The 26287-nt window shown below is 42.8% G+C and overlaps 1 protein-coding gene across 1 annotated transcript in view; it reads right to left on the bottom strand.

The window, feature by feature from the left end:
- Window positions 1-3795: 3795 nt before the first annotated feature.
- Window positions 3796-26287, bottom strand: part of tox3 (TOX high mobility group box family member 3) — a 42800-nt gene continuing 20308 nt past the window's right edge. The window contains exons 2-7 of the mRNA XM_008282998.1: window positions 21442-21507; window positions 14024-14275; window positions 7445-7708; window positions 7106-7336; window positions 6816-6896; window positions 3796-6629 (exon numbers count right to left, since the gene is read on the bottom strand). Coding sequence (XP_008281220.1) covers window positions 5751-6629; window positions 6816-6896; window positions 7106-7336; window positions 7445-7708; window positions 14024-14275; window positions 21442-21507 — 1773 coding nt within the window. The 3' untranslated portion in view covers window positions 3796-5750. The remainder of the gene's footprint in view (window positions 6630-6815; window positions 6897-7105; window positions 7337-7444; window positions 7709-14023; window positions 14276-21441; window positions 21508-26287) is intronic.

Genomic DNA, 26287 nt, shown 5'->3' on the forward strand with positions numbered 1-26287 from the left:
TTGCCTCTGCTTCTGCACCCTGAGAATTGACTGTGTAAAAGAATCATCCTCAGCTTGAATCTATTATCACCTGATCCTGTACTGTTGCAAGTCTGCCAGGCTCGCAGACCGAACACCTCACGTTTAACCCTTTCCCCGTCTCTCTGCTGGATGGCATCCCATTTCCCTGACTATTACCAAGAGTAAATGTTTTCCTTCGCCCTCTCCAATGAGTAATTTTTGGTGTCGAACTTGTCTCTAACCTTTTCCTACCCCCTTTTGTTTGGCAACAGCTGTTATCATGGATTTCTTTTTCTTTTTTTTTTTCCTTTCTTTTTTTTTTTTTTTTGGTCAGCTGTGATTGCTCCGGGCAAAACAGGAGCAGATGGTGTTTTGCTATGCATGAATGGAGCGTTAGAGGAGTTGGACTGAATAGGCCAAGTTTTGAATGGTGTCTACACAGCACCTGCCTCTTGTAGCAGCAGGGACATCCTAGTGGCATGATCTGTCTTGGCTTCACTGCCATCGTAAGGGATGAAAGAAAGAAACAGAGGGGGAACCTTGTTGGGTACCGTCCATATTTATTGATTTTCCTGCAAAGTCGTGGCATAATGTGGTGTACAGTCAGTTTGAGTTAATTGGATGTGACACAGCGTGCACGTGTAATCTATCACTCTAGTCTCCTGGTACACTTTATCAGTTTTGTTGCCATAGAAACATGTTGGCTCGGTAATAGCCTACATTAACAGGCTAAGTAAGTTGCAATAAAAGGCAATTTCAGAGTTGGGATCCTCTGCTGAACACAAAGCCTATAAAATACTGATGAAATAAATCGGAAAGTGGCAGCGGGGGGAGAGCGAGCTGGATTTTACATTCTTAAACCAAACAAAGTCCAAATAAAAAGAAACTGCTATCGTTTCCATGCAATGCAGGGACATCTGTCAACCTCTGGGGCATGATGATCTGTCACAATAAAGAAAGCTTTCTCAAATCACTGACAGCTTGCTGAGCATTTTCTTTTTCTTTTCTTTTTTTTTTTTTATTTGGAGCGACTGTATAACTCAACTGAGGATAAATGCTCCAGATGCATTTGGTCTGCAAAAATACTGACAATGCACAATAACATAGTGGGCTAACCATAACAATGTGAAACAAACCAGCTTCTCACTCATATGTTCACTGATGTTATTGTTACAACTGCTTCCAATAAACAGTTTTTCTTTGGGCTTTACATGTTTATTCCTTGACCTTTATGACTCTGACAGCAGGATAATAGCGTTTTGCTTATCTGCTCTCAGTCTGGCTTCCGGCACAATATAGACTCAGATGTATTTAAAAGTCGTCGGTATTAGCATTGGAAAATCCCACCGTTTGGAATTCTGATTGAAAGTATGATTCATGCAAAATGTATGCTTCCAACGTTACGTAAGAGAACATCGTGATCACTCTCAATCCCCTATTGATAATGATTACATACTGTTAATCATTTACTACTTTGAGGAAAGAGGATTAGTCATTAACAGCAGCAGCAATTACAGAACACAGATGAGAGCAGTGGATGCTCCCTGATTGCTATTAGTCAGGATGTATCAGAGCTGTGATGGTGTAACAGTGCACAGGCTGACAGAGGTCACGAGGCTGCCGGATCACACTTACCTGAACAGAACTCAACAGAAGTGGGGGATAAACCTAATAATGGCTGAATCACTGTCTCCAAGGCAATGTCATTGGGGGAAAAAAAAAAATCCAAGGATGGAAAGTATGTGTACACATGCATGATGCGTTGTGGTTGTGAAACATGAAAAAGACAGAGAAGGACCAAGGGAATGGATATAAGATCATTAACGCTCATATTCACTGCAACAAAAGAAATGCATATTTAGCATGTGTTTGATAAATCATAATAATGAGCAGTGTCTTGTTTTTATTTAATTAGAATTAAAAGGCCTGAACAGGAGAATTGACATCCCCGAGATTACCAAAAAGGGTTGTACGAGGGCATCATAATATTTATACTAGCCCCACTGAATGTGCTATTAACTTTGCTCGGAGGCATCGTCTGTGGCACTCCTTTAGTCTGCCGGGTCAAAAGTTCTCTAAACAAGCGCTACCATTGGTCAGGGATGTCAACAGTCCAGCCAGCGAGCACAGCTCAACCCCCCAAACAAAGTTCACTATTCATCTCAGAGGTCAATAGTTCTCTTCGTGAAGCTCATCAACGCAAGGTCAAGAATTCCTTAAACGTAGTCATCCATTTGAATGGAGGTAGCTCCCCTTGTAAACAAGGCCTGGCATTGGACTTGTGGGGTCAGCTGTCTCTGCACTCTCATGGATTAGCTCTTATCACGGCAAAAAAAAAAAGAGGCTATATTGTTTTTCTTTCCTGAAGGAGACAGAGTTGAGGTTGTCAGAGCAGAGTGGCAGGTTCTGCATCTGCGACCAGACTGTGAGAGTGGCTGCAGCGTGGGTCTGATGGTCAGATGGCCAGTGTCAGCAGGGCTTTTGTTACGCTCGCATTGTATCTGTGCACTGAACGGGAAAACAACAAAAGAGCCAAATAAATCATTAAAATACAGAATCCCTTAGCTTCCACATCTGACTCCTTAGTCATCCTCGGCACAGTGCCGAGCAACTGACCTCAGCGGGGAAGAGTGGGACAATTAGGTCACCTCATGATTGCATTACTCAAATGACATATTAATGTCATAGTGCCCTTCATGCGTTTCATCAGCGTTAGTTAATGATGAGGACAGGAAGAAAGTAGCGCATAAGATATTGATTGCTTCATGCTTCTGTGATCATATCATATCTCACTGCCAGAAGAGAAAAAAAAAAAAAATCTTAGAGAAACAACAGTCTGGTGCACAAAGCAGGTGAAATTTATTTATTCACCTATTCAAATTAAACCAGGCTCCATTATAGGAGGAGCAGTGTATTATTCTTGTAAATTATGTGTGTGTATAACAGTGTTTTGAAAATATCTGTAACCTTTTTATTGCACAGTCCCATAACTCCAACCCTGGCTGTGAGATATTTGTACACACAGTGACCGCAGTACTGAGGGGTTATGGAATAACAAGGAGCTCCATGCATTATTAATGGGCTCTGCTGTGAATCTGTTCAGAATAATAACAGCGATTTCCCAGAGCCTCATTACTGTGTGTTTTTAAAGCATGTGTTTGGTATCCATGGACACCCGCTCTCACATTCTCCTCTTCTCCCCCTGTATTGAGATTCAGGTCATGCACGGCACTTGCTGTTTTTAATTTTCATTTCATCATAAGCACTTTAAGACTGTTGCCAGCGCTTATTTGCAGTTTTCCTGCAGACCTCTTCACTCGGGCTTCTGACAGGACAGATGCTGCAATTAATCACGGCAGAGAAATGGGCATCGTTTCCACGGCGAGCTGAAGAGCCAATCAGCGCGGCGGCAGAAACGGCGGAGGCAGGCCTCGGCTCCAAAATTACAAATGCTTTTCCTAAAACTAACTAATTGAAAACAAACCAAAATTTGAAAATTCTATCAAGCTGCTATCACAGAAGCTCAGGAGCAAATTCTCTCCTAATTTGTAACTAACATTAACCCGTGTTTAAAATGTCTCAGCTGCCGTTGGTGAGAGAGAGAGAGAGAAAAAAAAAGGGCCCTTCTCTGGGCCAGTGGATTCACAGCCTATTGTGAAGATATGATAATTATTGTTTGCCTGCCTTCCCTCCCCCGCTCGCCATATTATTCAAGGGAGCTCAGCAAACCCCTGGGGATGTCTTGGAAATGAAGCGATTTTGAAGGGAGTAAGAAAGAGGCAGAATCCAATGCACTGGTGTGTGAGAAGGGGACTGTTATTGAGACAAGTACCAGTTACATGCTGACCTTGTCCAGTATCAACACTGTTTTTTTTACACACAGTTACAATGAACTTCCATTCAAATCACTGAGAAACAGCACACACTATAATAATTCCAACACCAATGCTCATATATCCCTGCCAAGTATCTTTTCTCTTATAGAATTACTCCATAGAAAACATACAAATTTATTTGATTCTTTTTTTGTTTGTTTATATCTCGTAGAGAACCGAGCGCTATGAATATTTATCACCGTATTTCTTTTCAGTAGCGTACAAGGAGACGTCAAGAGGAACCCCATAGAAATTATGGCTAACTTTTGAAAGAAACCGATTCCTTCAAATAAATATTTGTGATTGATAGTTTAATTTTGAACAGAGACACAAAGAAATATATAATACTTCATACAAAATTATGGCTACTATCATATTAGTGATGGAATGTCTCCGGATTCGTCTTCATGGCTGAGCAAAGAACTCCAACATTAAATTACTTTTTCTATCGTGAGCTGAAAACAACTTTTTTTCCAAGAACTCCATACCAATATGCATTTATTCTATGGACAGTTTTTCAAATGCAATTGGTTTATAAGCAAAAATACAAACAAAATTAATTGCTGCTATTGTAACTCATAAAAAAGTATAAAAGAGCAGAAATGCACTATGTGATATAGCAATCCACAGGTCGTTTAACAATGTTTTAATTAAAGCCTCACATATTAAAACTTTACAACAGGTGATATGAAAAATGTACAACATTTTCTTTTTTTGTTTTTTTTCCAGGGACTTCTGTACAGCTGGCAAAAATACCTCCGATGCCTTTTTAGTTGGCTTTGGCAGTGCAACAAACTGGCTCTGCTAGTTTTCTTTTTTTAAAACAATGACAGTATCAAGGAGCAGAGTAAAAATACATCAATCCCCAAACCATCTGCCTTGATCCGGAAATTTGTATTTACCATAAAATATCCCCTTTGTTACACAAAATAAAAACATAATTTAATTGTTAAACATCTGAAGTAAAAACAAATAGATTAAAGAAGAATTTTTTTTCGGGGGGGAGGGGGGGGAAGAGTGCTGCCAGTTACACGATTTTGGGCAAATTATCTTACTGGGTAAAGGAGGTCTCATCTCTCCCCACTCTACAAAACATGTACAGCAGATTACAGCTACAGTTTGATGATGTGATGACGTAAATGATTTATGGCAGTTTCTGTCTCCGTCTGTTCAGTCGTTCATCCACAGATCTGCATCCCGAAACCTTTTTATTATCAGTTCCCCTCTTCTAAAGACATTGTCTGTGTTTGTAACATGATTTATAAACGTACGTTCGACTATCGCTGAGCCTCCAACGTGTGATGATTTGAACAGTTACATCTGCGAGAAGGATGGGTGAAAGAGAAAGGTTGGAGTAAAGAAAGTCTGCTATATACTGGCCAGTGTGGGAACAAAGACTGATGTGTGGGTTACTGGTTTCCAGCAAGGATCCTGTGAGTCATTCAGTCCAGGCAAGAGCTGATAAAAATCCTTTTTTGCTGAAACGCATTCAGAATGTCCTTACACTGTCCAACTCTGGCCTCATAAATAAAGCTTTATTGTTAAATAAAACAGTGAAAGATACACATCTTTCAACATATTGTGTGCCCAGTCAGTTCAACTTGACAACTGAAAGACCTCACAAACAAACAAATAAACAATCACTGGGTGCTCACCCCAACAGGCTTCTGTCATAGCGCAGCCTATTTTATAGACAAAAACCCAGCTAACATGTTTACCTCCTGTACACGCATGTGCATATCTGGCTATAACGATGGACAAGTTCTTTGTATAACATTCTAAATCTTAAACACTTCTTAAGTGCAACTTAGAAAAGCAACGTGGAATGATGCTTTTATTCTATTCCTGTTCTTTGAGATAGGATTTCCATTTGGCTCAGTAAATGCTGACCTGGGACAGGACCTGGGCGTGGGCCTGGATTTGGGAGGGGTGTGGTTGCTGCTGCGGGGCTGGCTGGGGGCTGCCGAGGGAAGTAGAGCCTCCCACTGAATGGGGTGTACCAGGAGAGTGCTGGGGTGGGGAACACTGGGACTGATGCTGCTGCTGCTGCTGCTGCTGTTGTTGTTGCTGTTGCTGTTGTTGCTGCTGCTGCTGCTGCTGGAGATGTTGAATCTGCTGCTGATGCAGCTGATGCTGCATCTGCATGTGCTGCAGCTGCATGTGCTGCTGCTGTTGTTGCTGCTGCTGCTGCTGTTGCTGTTGTTGTTGCTGCTGCTGCTGCTGCATGTGGTGCTGTTGCAGCTGTTGCTGGAGGTGGTGCTGGAAATGCTGATGCTGCATCTGCTGCTGGATCTGCTGGTGGTGCATCTGCTGCTGCTGCATCTGATGGTGCTGGAGGTGCTGCTGCATCTGCTGCTGCTGTTGCTGCTGCTGCTGCTGCTGGAGCTGCTGCATCGCATGTTGTTGCACCGGTTGCATGGGTGGGCTCATCTGAGACACCGCTGTGGACTGGGCACCCGCCACCATGGCCCCTCCGGCACCCATCTGGCCGAGCAGCTGCGGGGGCATCCCGGAGGACATGTTCTGGTGGGAAACTGTAACCGAGGTTACGATCTGACTGCCCCCTAGTCTCATCTGCAGGGGCTTTGGGGCAATGGCCCTTGGCAGGGCTTGTTGGAGGGCCTGGGAAGCTGATGGCATGGAGGGGTGCTGGTTGAGGGGCGATGGCAGCACCAGGCCAGGGGACAGGCTGGTGGAGGCCAGAGTCTGCTGCACTGAGCGGATCGTCTGGGCCTCAGCTGATTCTGCTGCAGCCTTGACAAAGAGAAACATATGCAAAATTGTTTACAAAGTCAGAGTTTGTAGCGGTGTACTGTATAGTTTCTGGACCTGCTTCCGTTGTTTCAGTAATTACAAGTCCTCTGAAACTTCACACATATAAAGAATTCTGAGTAAATTCATTCACACATTTCTAGGTGAAAAGAAGAAACACTGTCTCACCTTGGAAACCAGGCTAGCACGGTACGCTGCGAGGGCTTTTAAATATTCTTTCTTGGCAGCTTCTGTTTTGCTTTTGTAAACCTGTGATGACAAAAAATATGTGTGAGTACAAATTCTTCTTATTCAGTGATAAATATAATGACTTAAAGCAGCATGGAATACATTAAACAGATGGCACGCTCGATGTACATTTTTTTTTCCGTCTAAATTTATCTCTCTGATGATCTCATCTTCTGTGAATTATTCCAGATGATGGTTAGACTGGTCTGGAAAAGTACATTTCGTAGTACCTGCTTCTGTTCCTCTCCCAGACCGTCCCACATGGACGCCACGATCTTGGACACTTCTCCAAAGGTGGCGTTGGGATTCTGACCCTTGATGGCGGCCTGGGTGTCTCTGAAGAACAGAGCATAAGCAGACACCGGCTTCTGGGGCTCATTGGGATCCTTCTTCTTCTTCTTTTTGGGAGTCTTGGGCTTCTTTGTGGGATCTATGGGGGCTGGCCGCTTCTCTCCAATGACCTGAAATGATGGCAATAGTTGAGATAAAGAAGTTAACAAATTGCCCTTTAGCAGCACCAAGCAGGTTTCCTCATTACCCTTTAACACAGTTTCTAACTCTTTGCTCACCCTGTTGCCGTCGTCCTGGTCGTCTTCGTTGATCGAGCTGGAGGGGGACGGGGTCGCGGACTTGCTGGCAGGCGGTGACGGGGAAGTGTGGGTGATGTTGGGTCCTGCCATGTTTAAGCTCAGCTGCGCGTTGAGTTGGGATTGGTTGATGGTGGTCAGCTGATTCCGTGATATCATGCCGTTGGGGCTGTTCATGCTGATGATGGACTTCATCACCATGGCTGGGTTGGGCGGGTACTGACGTAGATGGCCCGGTCCAACATTCTAGAAAGAAAAGTGACACAAAGCGGGATTGTTAGGAAAATTTAAGTAACTTTAGTTGTGTTATAGTTTCATGCAGCCGGTGAGGTTGTGGCTCTGTCTCTGTGCTCCCTCCTGCCAAGCTCATGAACCTGTATCCCTTTACCAGTGCAGAAATCGGGTCATCGGATTCTGTGGATTGTTATGTGGCAGATCACATGTCACGATGTCCTGGGTCTTAAATGTCTCTATTACAAACCATGATAAATTATCTTGACACCCGAGGAGCCAACTTTATAAGCCAGTAATAGATGGCTCCACGGCTCAGTTGATTCATTTCAAAACTCTATTGTATGGAAATCTGTGACACAGCTGTAGAGTGCACAGTCCCTGTAGGGGAACAGTGGACTGTGGTACATAACTTCAAACACCACAGTCAAAAAAAAAAAAAAAAAAAAGAGTCTCAGTTTGTCTGCATGCGCCTACATGTCAGTTTAGTTTGAGGTCGCCACAAGCCTGCATGCTTTATTTAAGGTTATAACTCTGTGAAAGAGGCAGCTTTCATAGATCATGTTTGACTGTCAAAGAGTGGGAAAAAAAAAAATACTTCTATGCAATCAACTCCATAAATCAAGCAGCTGAAGGCATGAAGCTTAAGAGTTTTGGACAGGCCCCCTCCGTTCCACCGTGCAGGCTGTAATGTAATAACATTCTCAAAGTCTCTTTCACTTTTCCAAGGTAAAACATTCAGTTCTTGAAAGAGTCTTAAAGAAGGTACAGGCTACATGTTTGCATTGATTGTGGTGAGGATGAGATTACGAGGCCTGCCAGCTCTCCAGAGGGAAGACTGATCAGAGAGCCAGCAGAGCTGACATGGAACAGAGAAGGGGAAGTGAACACAACAGAAAAGGTGATTTGTTCTCCCTGGGTACATCCATCTGGTATTCAGCAGCACAAACTCAATCTCTCCCAACATCAACACATCATAAACCCACGCACCTGGCTTTATTGAAAGAACCTTATGAATGCCCGTCTTCAAAAACAATATTGTAACACCATTTCAGACAGAAACATATTGGATCTACAATCCATTTCTTTCTCATATGCCATGTCGGCTGCTTATCATAAATACAATCTATGAAGTGAGAGCAGATTTTATATTTACATGTGCGAGCAGGATTCTGCAAACGGTGAGGCAAAGTTGTTGGGAAGAAATTGAAGACACATTGCCGTTGATTCTTCAAATATGGAAATCTTGCAAATAAAAGCTGCAATAAACAAGCCTGCGACCAAATGACTGTGATTTACATATCTGCAACCCGCCATGTTCCAAGTGCTATTGTCATCTTCATTACTGAGAACACGATGGCTCGCCGTTTGCTCTTTGCTCGCTGTGAACATCAAAGATGCACACACTGAGCTCATTAGTCGTGGCCATCTGTATAATAACACTTTTGCCCAATCCTTATGGTGCAGTTTTGACTTAGAGCAATGGCCCATTCTGCCATTTGTTTGGAATATTCTGAATTCTTCTAAATGGCTTCAAATTGAATGTGGTGCATTTAAAAAGAAACACACACAGACACACAAGAAAAAAACATGCGGTAATGACCACAGTTAGACACTTAATTGTATCACACTCAACAGCCTGCTAAATATCTTATTTCACCACATATTACAGCACTAACTGGAGTAGAACCAATTTAGCTCCTCATGCTAGAAAAGAGAAGTGACAGTTACGTCAGTGAAACGCCGGCATTAGCACGTCTGATTTCAATGAAAACATAACAGCTAATAACAAGCCAGTCAAAGAAATCATCTTAAGTAACAGTTGTCTTGATTGTGAATATGAATCTGATACTCGGATGTTTATTTATGTCCCTCTGCCTTCTCATTTGCATTTTGATTGCAGTATTGTCAGCAGTCACAGCAGACATCTAGCTCGATATTTTGATAGTCATCATAAATCTGCAAATAAGTCTTTATCTTGAGTACACAGTGGCCAGATGTGCCCTCCTTAGTCAGATTTGTGTGCACGCCTAGGTGTGTTGTCTGCCTGTGCGCATTTGCATATGAAACACCAACAGCAGAGATGCACTCTCTAATCAATAAAGGCTTTTTTGAATGTAAATTCAGTTTGTAATATTCCCCATTGTGTTGCTTTTAATGTGGAAGCTGCAATAGGTAACAGCAGAATAATGCTGTCAACAATATGCTGCAAAAAAAGAGGAAGAAACAGCTTGTTTTGTACATTATTGTTGGCCTCAACCACTCTTAACACAGCAAACACTCGACGCAGAGCCACATAAAGCATTCTGAAAACTAGCAGAAGAGGGAAAGAAAAAAAATACACTATTGACAATGTGTGAAACCCTTTCCACAATAAACGCAGGCCAATAAACACAGCCACGGGATTCAGAATGCAACATTATGCATTCACCCAGTGATAAAAATCTCAACACTGATGTCAATGAAAACAGGCTCCGGTCTGTTCTTAAAGATATTGGAAATCAGAATTTGGGGAGAATTTATGAACAGTGGCACCAAGCTGTAACAGGCTGAAAAGAATGTTAACAAGTTCAATTTCCATTCAATCAATGCCAGAGCTCTTGGAAATGTTCCATGGCAGGAGAGGGGTAAAATCATCTATATGGTAATTATAAGGATGAATCCCCCAGTAACTTTCGCCAGCATGAAAGGTCAGTCCTATTAAAGATAGTTTATCAGCGCTCTGCACATATTCCTTTACTCGGCTTCTAAACGGGTACATCATTTTATTTTTTTTTTCCTCCATTTTCAGCAACCTGCTGAAGTCTGTGCTTAAGCCAAATGAGAAAAATGGAATTTTGAATGCCGGTAAAGGCTATAATAGCACGAAGATAAATTGTTTTTCTTTCCCCTGCCCTGTCTCAGTCAAACACACTTCGCTCTCTTTCTCTCTCTGTGGTGTGCAAACTCAGTCTATCTCGCAAACCTCTAACCCCCACTTAAAAACAAATCTCTCTCCCCTGTTCTCCTCCCCCCCCCTCAGACTGTGAGGTCAATAGGTTCCCTCCCCTTGGTCTGGTACAGCCACTGACCCATACCCCTTTCCGCCATTTCTCCTGATGCATTATGGGTATTTAAAACTTGTCCAACATGACATCATTTCAGTTTGAGAGCTGCCTGAGAAAAGTAAATTACAGAATCAATCATGCAGAAGGTCAAGCTGAGACTTCATTACAAGTATTGCATGCCTGCATGAATATCTTTCATTTCTGACTGACCCAATATGTCACAATAGCTGTCTGTCGAGAGAGAAAAGGAAAAGAAAAAAAAAAAAGAAACGGAGCGGGAAAAAAAAAAAAAAATCCACTCTCTTAAATTGATGTACAACTCATGTCAGTGCTTCTTGGCTTGGAAGGGAGATAAGAGGGAAGTGTAGAAAAACATGCTTTCTGCAACAGTGCTCACATTTTCCATTTGATTCAGGATATAGTGGTTTTTGACCAGTCAGAACTGAGGGTATTATACTCACTGGCAATCTACACAGTATCAACGCATATCAAATCATGTGAAGAACAAACTACAAATGGCTTTTTCAGCCTCACTTTCATCTCGCTTGATGCGTGTGGCCAAAAAACACGCTACTATTAGATATTAGCATATCTCTGCTGCTGCTGCTGCTGTAAAGCTAATGACATGTGAAACAGCTAGTTTGTAATGAAAAATATATAATGCGTCGCTACGGAGTGGTAAATGTAATAAGACAGCGGGCCTCACATCTCCTAAATATTGATTTTAACATCTAATGCAACCAGTTGACTACTGTAGGTTTCAAATCCAATCACAGAGGACACAGAGCCCATTTCGGTACATGCTTACACGTGTCAAGAAAAATCTAAAATGTGGTGAAGGCACCAGGTGTTTTTTGAAATAGAACCCAGAGACCCTTGCTGTGCAGCAGGGAGAAAATCGAGAAGAAATTGTGAATAAAGCAATACTGGCAGCTCCAACTCCAGTACTATTTGGCACTATTGAGACTCAATCACAAATCAGGAGGACACATGCTGGGAGACAAAAATGAGAGTCAGAAGCTTGTTAGGAGAGCAGATTAAATAAATAATGACTTCAGATTCAGGGCTTTCCAGGCACATTGCAGCCGAGAAAATGTATTTTTCTTTGTAGAAGCCCAGCATCTGTGGCCAATTTGCAAGACATACGCTGAACATTAAGGGGAGAGGAATTAGCAGAACACTTGGCAATGCAATGACATGGAAGAAGCTTTTGAAAATAGCCCAGGTATATTCACTGGTTCAGTTTCTCATTAAGTTCTGATAAGAGACAGGCTTTCACACACACTAAGTATTCTCCACCAGTAAGCCAGCACAGAGGAAGAAAACCAAGACAAGTGTTTAGGAAATATGAGCATGGTGGCTTGATGAAAAATGTAATTGCAATAGTGCACGGTTTATTTGTTTGCCCCTGCAGCCATAACAAATAACACAGAATGTAATCATGTATATAAGGTTGTCATTCCTTTATCAGTGTGCTGACAAAATGACAAAACACCCCTCTTAGGGCCTTCGTAAATCATTGTCTCGGTATATAGAATGCACTGCAAACAGCGCTGTTACTTATCTCATTTAAAAGTTGCGTTCTCTTTTCAAAGCAAAGATAAAACCATAGATGAATAGAGTTTCTATAGGCATTGTCACAAGACTTTTGGGGATCAATCCCATTTACAGGAAAAATGAAGGGCCACCACGAGCCTTCCTGCGGTACAATGTGTGATGACTGATAACGAGTGAGTAGTGTGCCGACGACAATGCCACGAGGCAAGGAGCAGAAACCCACATTCTCCCCTCAGTTTTTAATAGAGTCTCCGCACAATCAGAGACATGAGCCATGCAAATGGTGTTAAAGAGGAATAATGTTTGAGAATCAAATCTAATCCTCCAGCAAGTCGTGAGAACAGTCAGGAATGTAATTGTGTCAAGGTTCCGTTTCTTCCAGATGCAGAAAGCTTAACTGACCATGAAATGAAAATTCTTTAGGCAAAAAGCCTTCTGGGGATCACTTACTGTATGCGGCAGAGATATTTTAAAAGCTGCAATTATTTTACATGCCAGAAGCATGGAAGCAGGGAAAAGAGCTGTAAAATTTTATAGCCTCTTCCCATATGGAATGTAAATAAATATCTGTAATATCAGTGTGATTCAACAAATGTGTTAGAAAGAGGGGAGGTCTAAAAGCACATTTCATTTATTCACACAGTTGTAATGATAATAGCACCTCTCCTCAATGCAGTGTGATTTGTGACTCACAAAGCAAATGCAGCATCAATATCATCATCTCTTCGCTCATGCCTTTGTCCTTTCATTCCTTCTCTCCTAAATGAATCTTCCATTTTTGTAATAGGTCTGTAAGACAACTAGTCAGCCAGTGACATTTCCATTTTTCCTCCTCAGTGCTTCTATGATTGTGGCATTTGAAAATGCCTTTCCACCCTCAGACAACAGTCTCACAATCTGCACCACACAACTGTATCAACATACAGAAAGTGATTAATTCACTCTCCAGTTCCATGTTTGACCATCTGTATCGTTTGAAAGGAGCTAAAAACATGTTGGTACGACCTTATTGGAGGGTAATTCTCTACGCCGCCACGACATACACTCTAAACGTACCGTGAGTCGTTTTTGAAGACCTCGTGTGACATTGAGGCTAAAGCTTGTATCAGCATTTACAACAGCGAAAAAAAAAAAAAAAGGCTTCTGGAGGTAACATGAATTAAATATGAGCATGCGAAACTGTGGCACTTTTGGGTCCCATTTTCACTGTCCTTCTGGGGATGAATGCGCTTTGTACTCTAACACCTGTGATCTATTCACATCTGTTCACCTTACGAAGAGGGGATCATCCACGCTCTGGGTGCTGCCTTTTTCCCATTTATTTATTTATTTTTGATAAGTCCTCACACTAAGTAACATAATATCATGACATTTACTCAATGTGATCATATACCTCCTGTGTTGTAAACAAGGCCAGATGCTGTGCCAGATGCGCTGACAACAGGAGGTGCACGAAAACTGTGAAGGTGACATTATGGTTCAGTAAAAGGGCTCGTTGAAAGATCGAAATCGGGGGGTTTCTAATAGTTGATGCTTTTAAAATCATATCTTTCAGTTTGGATACACCGTAGAAAAAAAAAAACCACATCTGGAGCTGCAGCAGCTATGAGTGGGACACACACTGGAGCTGTACTAGTGCAGCACCAGGCAGACAAATGAGTATAAGAGACAGAAAATACATGGACTTTGTGATTTGCTAGTGGTACATATGCATAGCAGTGCTCACCACAGGCTGGCCATTGTTGACAGACACCCCCTCTTGGTCCATCATGTTGCGTGAGATGGTAATCGAGGGCAGATCCAGGCTCTGTGGGGGGAACTGAGGGATTAAGGGACCCCTGTGCGGAGCTGGGGGCTCTGGCATCGCTGGGAACGGTGAGTCCACCTCTGACAGACCCAGACCGGACTCCGTCTCAGGTGGAGGTGTGATAGGGGGAATCTCAAACTCCTCGTCACCCAGGCTGGGCGTATGAAAAGTCTGCAAAGAAAGAGGAACGGAGAGGAAAGTCGTGAAATCCAGCAACACAAAACAGCCAGGAAGCATTTGCTGAGGTGGGCCTTATCTAACACGCCGGAAGGAAACCTTCAGGGATTAAATCAGACGACTTTGTTTAAGAGAGGGAGTGTTTTAGTAGAGTGGTAATACACTTGTCTGTAAGTGCACTAAGATGTAACATTTCCTAAACCTATTAAAGTCCACTTTGAGGCAAAAGAAGGAAAAAGGCGAGTGTGGAGGAAGATGTCAAAAGCAAAAATATCAAGCAGCAATCATGGGAGAGAGAGGATACATGATAAAAGCCCTTAATCTTGGGGATGGAAGATGTTGGGTTGAAGTGCAGTGAAAATACACGTCACAGGGAGATGGGTTTAAAGAACATTTTCAAAGATTATTACGCTTGGCCAGAAGTGTTTCTTTTTGTTCCCCTTGCCTGCACCCTTAAATCTGCTCATCAAACAGCCTAATCCTTCTGCCTTTCGAATTAAAGCTTTTGGTCACACTTAATTTGCTTATGTGCCTTCTTGGAGATGGGACTGTTCACCTACTTAGGTCTTGTTTTCATCTGCACATTGCATTAAGCCACTCTCTGGAAAGCCAAAATATTCATACGCTCACAATGACCACGCTGCAGGTCCACAGAAATGCAAGGCCAAGCAGCGTGCTATCTGAGGCGCTGGCTTCGGCTGCTGCTGCTAAGTTACCGAGAACCTCTTCAAAGCGTCGCTCTCTTACTGAAAGTGACATGGTTTTAACTGCTGACGCTTTGCTTGAACACATACTGTCATACTGCTAACATCAAGTTAAACTCCCAGCATTATTGGAGATGTTGAACAGCGTGCGGAACGCAACAATAAAAAGCTAGCTCTGCGTCGAGAAGCCGCTTCGGGTTGATCTCAAAACGCCGCTTCCTCGTCCCTGGGTCACTATTACAGCCGTGTTTACGTGTTAAGCTGCCTCCGGCGTCCTCATCAGCCATTTCAAATTTCTCACACAATCCTGGCATGAAAATAATTGGCCAAAAATAGGAGTAAACAGCCGCTTATACCAATTTGAACAGGCCCCGGATGAGTCTCGCGCATGTCGATTCACCTTTTCACACACCTGCATTTAATTCCCAGACGGATTGAGGGTCCTGAAGATGATCACGCGTCGCTTTTTGAGATAAGCTTCTTTGAAAGGGGTGCCGCTTTCTCTTTTCACTCACTCGTACCAAAACATTACAGCATCTACTCACATGTAAAGCATCATACTGTGCCTTGCAGTTTCGGCGTGCTGTGTAAATAGTGCTCAAGCTCCAAAACCCCAGCAGAGGTGAAGTTGTGCTAGCTAACACACACCTGACATTAACAGTCCTGAGATCTGCCAGCGGAGTTAACGGCAGTCAAAAAAAAAAAAAAAAAGCCGAGCTAACAACCCTGCCTTCCTCGACTCTGTCTGTCTGTCTCCAGTAGGGGATGGAATAACAGAAGGGAGACAACGGAGGGAATATGCCAACACAGACCTTGATTAGGGAGTATTAATGTTCCCCTTGCTTGCTTTAGCACACAGACACTTGAAACTAATTCATTGCCTACTCAGGGCAGCTGTCTTGACAAGCACTGATGAATTCCAGTGGCAGGGGAAGCTAATAGAGTTTTTATTCTTCCCTTTTCTTTCTCTCTTCCTGCTCTCTACCACTGTTTCACTTTTCAGTACTTGTTTCACAGCTAGAGAATCAGTTCTCCTTTCAGAAGGAGCTAAGGTCATATTCATCACAGCCCAGGCCTCTGGCTCACAGAGTGCAAAATAAATCACGAGCACCTTCACTAGGAACCATTTACTATCAGTCCTCTGCTGTCATATTAGGCTTCAGCCCACTCAAAAAAAAAAAGAAAACCTCGGGAAGTTAGTTCACAATAATGCCTGTTCAGCAGCATGTGAATCAAAACTCAGCGTGTGTTTATAAGGTTAATAAAACAAAACTGTCGTGAGTCATGGACAAAAAGTTCCAGTAGCACATGGAAACCATCAGAGATCGTCCATCATCACAGTCTTCATTCATCTTTTTCAACTTCCCCTGTGGAGCAGGGTCGATCTCCACGCCAGCTTTCAGATCTATGGTCCAAGTCTCATCTGGATCATATCATGTAGCAACCTGAAGACACTGGCGCAGTATCATAATCTCTCCAACAGAAAAACTATCACTCCGTCTTAGTCTTGCCTTGTCCACCCCAGTCAGATGCACGGCTCAGGCTGTGAAGCCATCGCAGGGAAACATCACTTACATGTTTTGCTCTTGCTCAACTACGGATACTATTTGCTGATGCAAGTAGGTTTCCTGAAGTGTTACACTGTATGAAGTAAATCAGGGCAGAACAGCAGTATATAGGCCACTGGATCCTATATTCTGGTGCATTGTGGCCTGAATTACAGAGGCAACCTAGAGATTTGATACAAATGTCAAAGAGGAAGGTCGACTAAGGTCAGCTCCGCTTTTGTGGGAGAACTGCACAAGCATGACCGTGACCTTTCATGAAACACAGACATGTACTTGGAAGAGAGGAATGTTGGTGTTTAGTATCCGCTAAACAGTGTGGAAGTGGAGGGAAAGAAGAAAAAAAATCACAGTGGCAGAGGGAGGATTTAGCAAGATCAGTATCAAAGACTGTGCTTGTGTGCATCGCCTCTCTTTGTTAATGATGATACAAATTAACATCTACACCAGGGGCACTGATAATGGAGACATGGAGTTTGTGTCTCATACGAGGGTATGGGAGATGTCAGTTGTCTGTGCAGAAAAGACCCTCTCCCCAGGGAAGAGGTGCCAGATTTTAGTGGAACCCACAGAGTGTTACAGTGTTGCACACTGTCTGGTGTCATTTCGCATAAAGCCAGTCTAATTCTGCACCAGGAGCAGCTTAGGGGGCTCTGATCGGAGATTAAGAGATGCACAATCCACTTTCTTCGCATCACCAGCCTGATTATCCATTTAAATTGTTCTGAAAGGCTCAGCAGAGCCAAGTGCCAAGCCAGATGCTGGCTTGGGATGTGCAGGCATGTACATGTTAAGGGGTGGGCAAGAGAGAAAACAACAGACAGAGTGAAAGAGAAAGAATAATGTGTGTGTGTGTGTGTGTTTTCATTGGCAGCTACAGGGCTGAGTGGTGTGGGGGCAGAGCAGGGCTTGTAACAGAGAGGCCTGATGTCCTCAGCATGAGTATCCTGAGCAGGTGTGTTGGAAATCCCCGGTCCTTACTGTCTATTGGAGGTGCTCTATTTGCATCGGCCAATACTGTACCGCAAATGATTCTAAACAGTTGTTGTATTCTGCCTGGAAAAAACTAATTGCTGTGTTCATTTAGTTTAGACCATGTTGAAAATAGTCAACTAAGTTATCTTTCACATGTAAATATACAATAATGACTTCCTCACACACTGTGCATTCTGCTTAAACCTAATGCTAACATCAGTATGCTAACATGTTCACAATGAAAACACCAACATACTGACGTGGAGCATGTTTATATCTTGGTATACTAACGCCCTTAACTGATAATTAGTGCTTAACACAAAATACAGCTGAGGGGATGGGATTTGCAGGTATTTAACCCTGAACTAAAGTGTTTACAAATTCAAACCCTGACTTGTGCTGATATGAACTGGGAGAGTCAAAGATGCCCAAAAGATGCAGTGTGATGAGCCGGTCCTGACAACTTTGAATCTTAATCTGTGGTTCATCATAAACCTGAAAAATTCTGTTGATTTGTGTTCTTTAGTTTGAAGAATTAAAAGAAGTAAACGTCCACTCAGTTGACTACTTGAGTCATCAAACCAAGTTATTTGGGAACATTGTTTATGCACTTGCTCACAAATATAGAATATCCCAGACTGTAATGCACTGAGGGTAAATTCTTGGTAATTTTAAGTGCATACAGTTCAAAGATCATCTGTAAATGAAGGCGACCTTAAAATTCTGCATAGGCATAATGCAAAATAATAGGTTAGTATAACTTAGAGTAAGTTAATACAAGAAAAAAAAACCCTAAGCTAACTTTCAGTTTTGAATTTTTAAAGTTAAAAGCAAAAATGTTTTGCCTTGAAACTTGGAGCTTTCTCGACGTATTCATTTTTGCAGTGTAACCATGTGTCACCGAAAAACCACAAATGTAAACCTCATGGTGGCAGCAGACATCTGAGAAGCATGATTGTCTTTACAAAATTCTGCGCCAATCCATTTAGCAGATGTTGAGATATTTCACAGGATTAGTGAAAACTTATCTGGATTATCTCCTGTGAAATATCCTGGTGGTGCTGGATGGAAAGTCGGGGTAGTCTTTCATGGCAATCCACGTTTTAGGTGTCAAGACATGTCGCTAAAAACGAAAAAATGTCAACGTCATGGTGGTGCTGTAGGAAAAGTTTGGGGACCGCTGAAGTTATTCGGATTAATCCTCCAGAGACTATGAGTATGTGTGCAATTTTTCAGGGATAATAATAATCCAATGTAATAATAACTGAGTGGAGGGCCAACAGTCCTGCTGCAACTGTGGACAAAAATGCAACACAAAGAGACTTTTGTGTAAGCAGTTTTCACAAAATCTTATAGTAAACAGTATAATGTTGGTTTATAAAGAATATATGAAGCTTATTTTAACTCTATATATAATAAATGAGACCCTGACAACAATAGAAACATAGAGGGAGGTGACTTGGATGTGACTCAGTGAGTTTTCCCCTCCAGTGTTTTATCTGCGATGCCATGGTGCTCTTTCAATATCAGGACATGGAGCAAGAGAAAGCTTTTCAGGCAATAGTCCCAGTCCTTCAATAAACGTAGTAATGCAATTCACAGATGCAATAACCAAGACTTGTTAAAGGCAGCAGCATGCAATTACTGCATATAATAGGCCTCAGAATCAATAGAGGCTGGATTGAGGATCCAGTTTCAAATATCTAGACAGGCAGAGTGCAGCTACTCAAATGACAACATCAACCATGGCACTCCTAATCAGCATTATTTCAAATTTGGATCATTTGTAGTCCATTTCTACATATTTATAGTTCATTACATGACTCTAATTTGATTGGGAGAGTAAAGTGATACATCTGAGTGGAACACAATCTCAGTATACAGTATCCTTTTCCCTGAGGGAAGCAGTCAAGCTTTCCCTGCTAGGATGTATGCTTTACCAGGCACACCAAGGTCATCTTATCTCATCCTCTAAGTGCATAAGGTAAATGATACACCGGCCATCCAAACAGCAAATACAAGTCTGCTGCTCTGAAGTAAAAGCATTCGGCCTTTTTGAACAACACGTACCGGGTGCAATTTTAAATATACCGTATGTGTAAACATATAGTTGCTGGATGTAAACAGGTTTCTATTTGCAGTAAAGCAAGCCGTCTGTATTTATGACAACTTTGGAAGAAAGAAATGTTTGCTCTAGAGGATGAAACTTTCTCAAGTTACCACACCAGTTACCACTAATGGGAGTCTATCCTCATAGAAGACAAAATAAAAGCAGTGTCTTTTAATACAATATACCTACGGTTTGATTTGAAAACAACAGGCAACCAAATGTGGCGGCATAAATTTAACTGCGCTGTCAAAGTTAGCTGTTTATCACGGAGCCCTCATAAAGGATACTTCCTTCCCTACTGTACCCACAACACAAGCCAGACACATTAAGAAGATTAATATAGCATTACAGCGGAGATAGTGTGAAACCTCACAACTCAAAGTGGAAGTCACTTTAATCTCACTTCAGCTCAGGTTGCAACAAACAATACCTTGGACACTCCAGCGCTTGAAAGGAAAAAAAAAAAAAATCTATGCTTAAGACTCCTTCTCTCTCATTCTTTCCCTTCTAAGCACAATACCATCTGTGCCCTAACACTGGAAACAGTTGTTCCTTTTGATAAAATGCAAATGAGCTGGGCTGTTTTTATCAAGGAGTCCCCCCCTCCTCCTCCTCCCACCACCACCGCCTCCACCTCCAGCCCATCCTCCCCCCTTTTTTCCCTTCACTGCCACAGTAGGCCCTCACAGCTGGGGGCTGAACGCTCTCCAAGCAGCCTGTGTCGGCGTGGTCCCTGCTGCAGTGGGCCTCGGCAGCCCGTGGATACAGAGGATGCGCCCACTCAGCGTAAATGTGGGGGAAAATTAGACTTCTTCCATAATACTCTGCGGCTTTGTGAAGCGGCCACTTTATGAACACGAGGTCACGCGCTCGAGACACTTCTCGCGAAGCTGCCTTGAATGTCACAGTTGCATCCCTGCTGCCCAGCTGACAAGAATGAAAACAATAAGGTTAACAATGACATCTATCTCAGTATTTTGGAGCTGTGTAATGATGCTTTGCTGTGGGTTTTGAAGCCAGATCAATCTCCCCCTGCTAAACTGGATGAGATTGGACCGTTTGAACCACAGAGGATGACGGGTATTTTTGGTGCACTTGTCTCTAATGACAGGGCAGCCGAGTGGGTGGAGGGGGAATAAAATGGGTAAATTTAGCTCACTGTTAGGACTACTATGGCTCACAGAGGCGGTTTATATACCTCCAGAGAAACAACTACTCCCTTCTTTCTTTTAATGCATCTGTACAATTATTCCAGCATTCGAAGGTTGCAGGAGACATGGAAGGCTGGCTGTGGAATCGCTTTATGCTTCTTCATTATTCTTAAAAAAAAAATAAAAAGAGGAAGAAAACAGGTGTTTGTACGCTCGGCTTTCTGAGATATCACTTCATCTTAGAGAGTGTGGTCGGGTCAGTCAGATCGCATTAGCATCAGCTCACAGAAGTGAGTACAAGCTAATATATGGGGAGCCGAGCTCAATTGGCTACATCTATAACCGTAAACTCTTCTATCAGTCATAGCAACATTTAAGGTGACAAATAAGTTGGCTGTGAGGAAAATGAAAAAAATAATAAATCATCATTACATCAAATATAACACTTTTTTCTGGCACTGTGGCTAATTTTATCCATCCACATATCCTTAAATAATGACTCACATTAACACCTACGATGAGGCCTAACTACTGAAAACTTAATATGGGTGTTAGCAAGTAAGAAAAAGGAAAAAAAAAAGAAAACCTTTACTCCTTCCTGTATTGTTTGCATTAACTGGATTGCCTGAATACGGAAAACGTAAGGTGTACTCACATCCCCAGCAGCGAGCAGCGCACCGTTCGCCTCGGCCATGTTCATGTAGTTGTTGTTGTTCTGGAACTGCAAGTGAAGACAAAAAGACACAATCAGATCACGAGCGTCCAGATAACATCAAGCGCAAACTTCGAGCGGCTCCGCTTTCATAACGGACACCTGTCACTCAAAAACAGATTGTCACACTTGGCTCTGAATGTTTGCACACTGTCGTTAACCCCTTTTCTCTGCGCGCACAACCGCATTGTGCCACTCTGCCATTATTGTGACACGACGAGAGGCACGTGAGAGGCCCTGGCCAATTCAAACCGGGGTAATGAGAATCTGGTCCGGCTATTCAGCTCTTATGGGATGGCAATTAAGGATATGTTTGCATCACAAAGCCAAGTATCAAGATGCAGTGGCAGGTTATTAACTTCAAATAACCTATGGGAGAGGAGGGATACTGAGGGGAAATAAGGAGGTGGAGGTGTTTTTAATATGGGTGGAGTACATTTTGGGTCAATAGGAGCCGGGTTCAACAACTCATTTGACTGACTCCGAGCTCACAAAGAATCTCATTCCAGCCGGTTTCAGTGCAACAAATGAAAGTGAATTCTATACCTGTATTTACATGTTAATATGAGATTATTAACTGTGTAGAACAAAGTCGGCGGTGGCGGATTTATGAGCGCCGCGCTGCAAAGACACATTAGTGTTTAAGGCTGCTGATGAGCTATTAAAACCCTGTACTTTGGTAAGAAATAACATGTTTTCACAACATCCCCTCCGCCCCTCCCGACCCACACATAGCCCTGCTGGCAAAATGGCAGCCACTTCCTTTCTTTGGAGACACAACCACGCTGACAGGTAGGAACAATGGGACATAGAATGAAGAATTATGGGCTAGCAGCTGGGCCCAGGAGCACAATGCACCTCTGTGTGAGTGAGGAGAGCATAACCCAGCCTACACAGCTCAGAGGAGAAAGAATCACGGCGTGTTTGCGTCTTCACGAGGTTCCACTGAGAACACCTATTTCCAACAAAGCTCGGCACTAATCTTTTTTGTGTGTTTATTACAAAGTCACTCTCTTAAAACATAGTGAGTGACACAAAAAAAAAAAAAAAACCTCCAATAGACCAGGGGAGAAAAAAAAGAGAGAGAAGAAGAAAAAAAAGGGAGGGCTTCTTATCAGAGCAGAAGCCAAACAATAGTGGAAACAAATTAAGATCAGAGCGAACTGAGAAGTGCATTAATATATTTTCTAGCCCTTTGTGTTTTTTTTTCTATTCTCCTTTTCTTCTGAGTGGTTAGTATGCGAATGTAATTACCGAAAGAACTGCTGCTAATCAACTGCGAATGGTATCCATTAATTAGTTTATGCCCTGGAGAGAGAGTGGGGAGTCAGCAGCAATGTTAACAGTGTTACGCACCAATGAGAAGGGAGCCACAAGCTCTGCTAGCAGTTGCTGAAGCAGGTGGTTTGAGCTGTCTGGGCCTCCGGTGCCATCTTAACCGGAGCTGCCCCACTAAACTATATCTGACTCGAGCACTGGGGTTTACATGTTTGCACAAATGTTCATACAAACGTATACGTTCACACACGGAGACTCGTGGGCTCCGGTGAGGAACAACTGTCATTTGCCAGCGCTCCTTCATGTCCCAGCTGTGTGTAACTTTGAGACATGACATGGCTGGGTTACGTCAGCCACTCGGCTGGTAATTAACCTTACGCTGGGCTTATCTTGGAAGTGTTACTCCGTCCCCCTTCTTCTTTTAGATAATAAATTGAAGTCTCAGAGATATCCCTCTCTATTCAAGCACTAGGAACATTGTTCTGATTGTGGGGGGAGATAGGGCTTCGTGCAGGGCTGTCTCTGTTTCTTCTGTCCCTGTGTCTCTCTGGATGGGAAAAAGATTTTAAAGAGTGAGCTGACAATTGCTCTTCACTGTAAATAGTTTCTAGAGACTTTGGGGAAATTCCACACAAGTAAGATACACCTCAAACATTTCTGCTTCTTCTAAACTAAAATAGATGCTTGCACACTTTCCTGCCTGTTGCCTTGAAAGAAAAGAGAAAATAAACTTACAGTCACACATTTTCAACTCAATTACTCGCCGTGTTACACATCACTGGGTGATGCAGATGACAACTTCACAAGCAATGTACACGTTTGTAAATCAGGAAGCGATGTTTCATTAAAACAAACATCACACTGAGGAGTGTGGCTGAGTTACACACTGTAAGCACGGACATTGATCCGAATCACATCAGCGCCATTAGAGAAAACATGATCAAGTGAAGTCCAAGTGCCAATTAGTAGTGTGAAACTCTTTGGGCTCTGTCTCTGTGAGGCATTTTTTTTTTATTGTATTTCCTGGGCCCTTTAAGAGCAGTTCTGAATCTCCTCAGAGAACTGTGACTAACATCCCAAGAAATGTCCCCAGACACTGGTATCAATCTTCACCATTAAAAGCTGTACCATGTCGGGCCGGAGGCCTCGGTGGACGACCAGAGCAGGGAGTGGAGATTGTTATTGTTATTCCCAATTCATTTTTGAGGGGAGGGGGGCACTGTACGCTCATGTTTGAGGCGGTGCCGATTGAGTCAAATGCCAGATGAAATTAAGTGTGATTGGAAGGGCCGCGCAGCTGACGGTAAGGGACCACGCTAAAATGGGTCAGCGCAGACAATGAAGGCTCTGTAATTAAAATGATGTGACGAGCTAGAAGAGAGCTGCCATGTGAGGGGCCAAACAACGGCGTGTGTGCCCACATGCAGAAACATTTTAGAAGCAGGGATTTATTACAAATGAAAAATTGGGGACATCTAAAGAGTTGAATCGATTGATTATTGCACATAAATACTCCTGAAAGTCATCAAAATGATCTTAAATGTCTAGTAAAGCACTGCAGCCACAATCCGCCCGCTGACGTTTCATACGTTCAAGAAAACTCACTTCTTCCCATTTCCCCCCCCAAAAAATTGGTCATGTACTTTGCCTCTTCTGGCAGAAGGGAAGCCGTAGAAAAGGGTGCTTTAAAATAGCTTTGGGGTTGAAGGCTTTTATTAACAGAGTGAATTCACGGTTAAAGGTGCTCTGTAATATGAGCCGCACTAAGAGCAGACATGGCTGCATGGCAGAGCAAACGCCGGGCACTCAGTGTTTTTATTTCTCCTTCTGCACCACCAGCACATTTCTTCTGTAACTGTTTAACAGGAGAGAATTAAGAGCTTACATGGACCCTGATCCTGACGTGAAAAGACTCCACTGTCTGCATGATCGCAGGCAGACAGAAAAACCAAGCAGCCTCGCAGTGAATGGCATGAATATGAATTTCTAGGTTTCTCTCTAAAATGTGCCGTACGGCTTTTCTTTTAACTGATGTAATACTTCAAAGATATTCTTTATTATTACTGTGAATGCTTCAGTTATTCATCGTCAGATAGTACAGTTGCAATCACTATTTAAACAACATTTTTTTTGCTTTTTTCTGACTAAAGCCAGTGTAATTTTGATGCTCGATTTTTTTTTTCTTCTTACCTTTTAAATCCCAGTGCAGGAATATTTGTATGAAAGAATGTCCAGTGGGAAATAAGGTGTTTTACAGCTATTACAGCAAACAAAATTATTTCAACCTCAGGGCGAACACAATATTGCACCAACATGACCCCATCTCACCCCCAATATGATGGAGTAACCACACAGATCCTATCAGTAAACATGAACTGGACAACCAAGATCCACAGAATATACGCCTGAAGAGCCTCTGATAGCACCGCTGCCTCCTCTGCATGCATATAAATGGGAAAAACGTGCCATACCAGTCCATACGTTTCTATCTGAACATCAAATATTGCTTTGTCAGAGGTGATTAAATGATAAAGCTATACTGGGAAAATAAACTGCTTTCCTCCGATCTGCATTTTCTTTAAAAATCATGTTGCGTCTCGGTTTTACGGTGCGATCAAAAAGTCACAATACCGGTGCCGTCTGTCAGCAGGTAACCAAATTGGACACATTCTTGCTCCCCACTGAAAACCACCAAGTTAATTCAATCAAGAGCCCGGGCTTTTCCAGAAACAAATCAACTGCTGACAAGCGATTTTACAGTTCAGCTTGAGCTCAGTAATCACAGCCTAGCATGTGTTCTCTGGAACATGACACTTGTGCTAATATGTTCTCCAGTGGTCTCCATAAAAGACAGCGAAAACACCGCAGTTAAAACTCAACCTCCAGCCCCGAGAAACTTGCTGTAATTTGCTATGTATTATTTTATGCAATTTCCTTTTAAAGCTCGGCCTGCTGCCAGATTTGAGCCTCTCGTTGACAGAAGGGGACGAGGGACTCAAAAGAGCAGCACCGATTCTCGCCGTCCAGGTGGGGCTCTGCGGTCGGCTCTGGGAAAGTTGTCTTCTGATTCCCGAGGTCTTCCTCACCATATACATGCTCATTTACAATCCAGTTCGGCATAAACACTCTGCAGCTGCCTCTCTGGTGATCACAAGGCCTATTCACACCCAGCAGGCCGCCGTGCATGCAGTGCCGGGCTGACATATATAGATATATTTCCTCCTATGTGTGCAGCAGTCAATTTGTAAAGCGACTCCGCAACACAGCATGTCCGCACAGTCGGCTCGCAAGCTGTGTTCTGATCTGCAGGCCAAATCGATTGGTAATTCAGTTTAAAGCTAAAATCATTACTCCCCCAGCCCAGCACTGTCTTCCACCATTAAGACTGCTAGTCCTCAACCACATAAGGTAACGCTGAGGGGAAGTTCATTGTGAGCATCTCACTCTTCCTTTACCTCTCAGTGGTAGTGCAACCGCAGCAGCGCCGAGGATCCGATGTGAGAAAAAGTCT

This window comes from Stegastes partitus, unplaced genomic scaffold (assembly GCF_000690725.1).
Source record: "Stegastes partitus isolate 25-593 unplaced genomic scaffold, Stegastes_partitus-1.0.2 Scaffold293, whole genome shotgun sequence".
In the NCBI taxonomy this organism is placed as follows: domain Eukaryota; kingdom Metazoa; phylum Chordata; class Actinopteri; family Pomacentridae; genus Stegastes; species Stegastes partitus.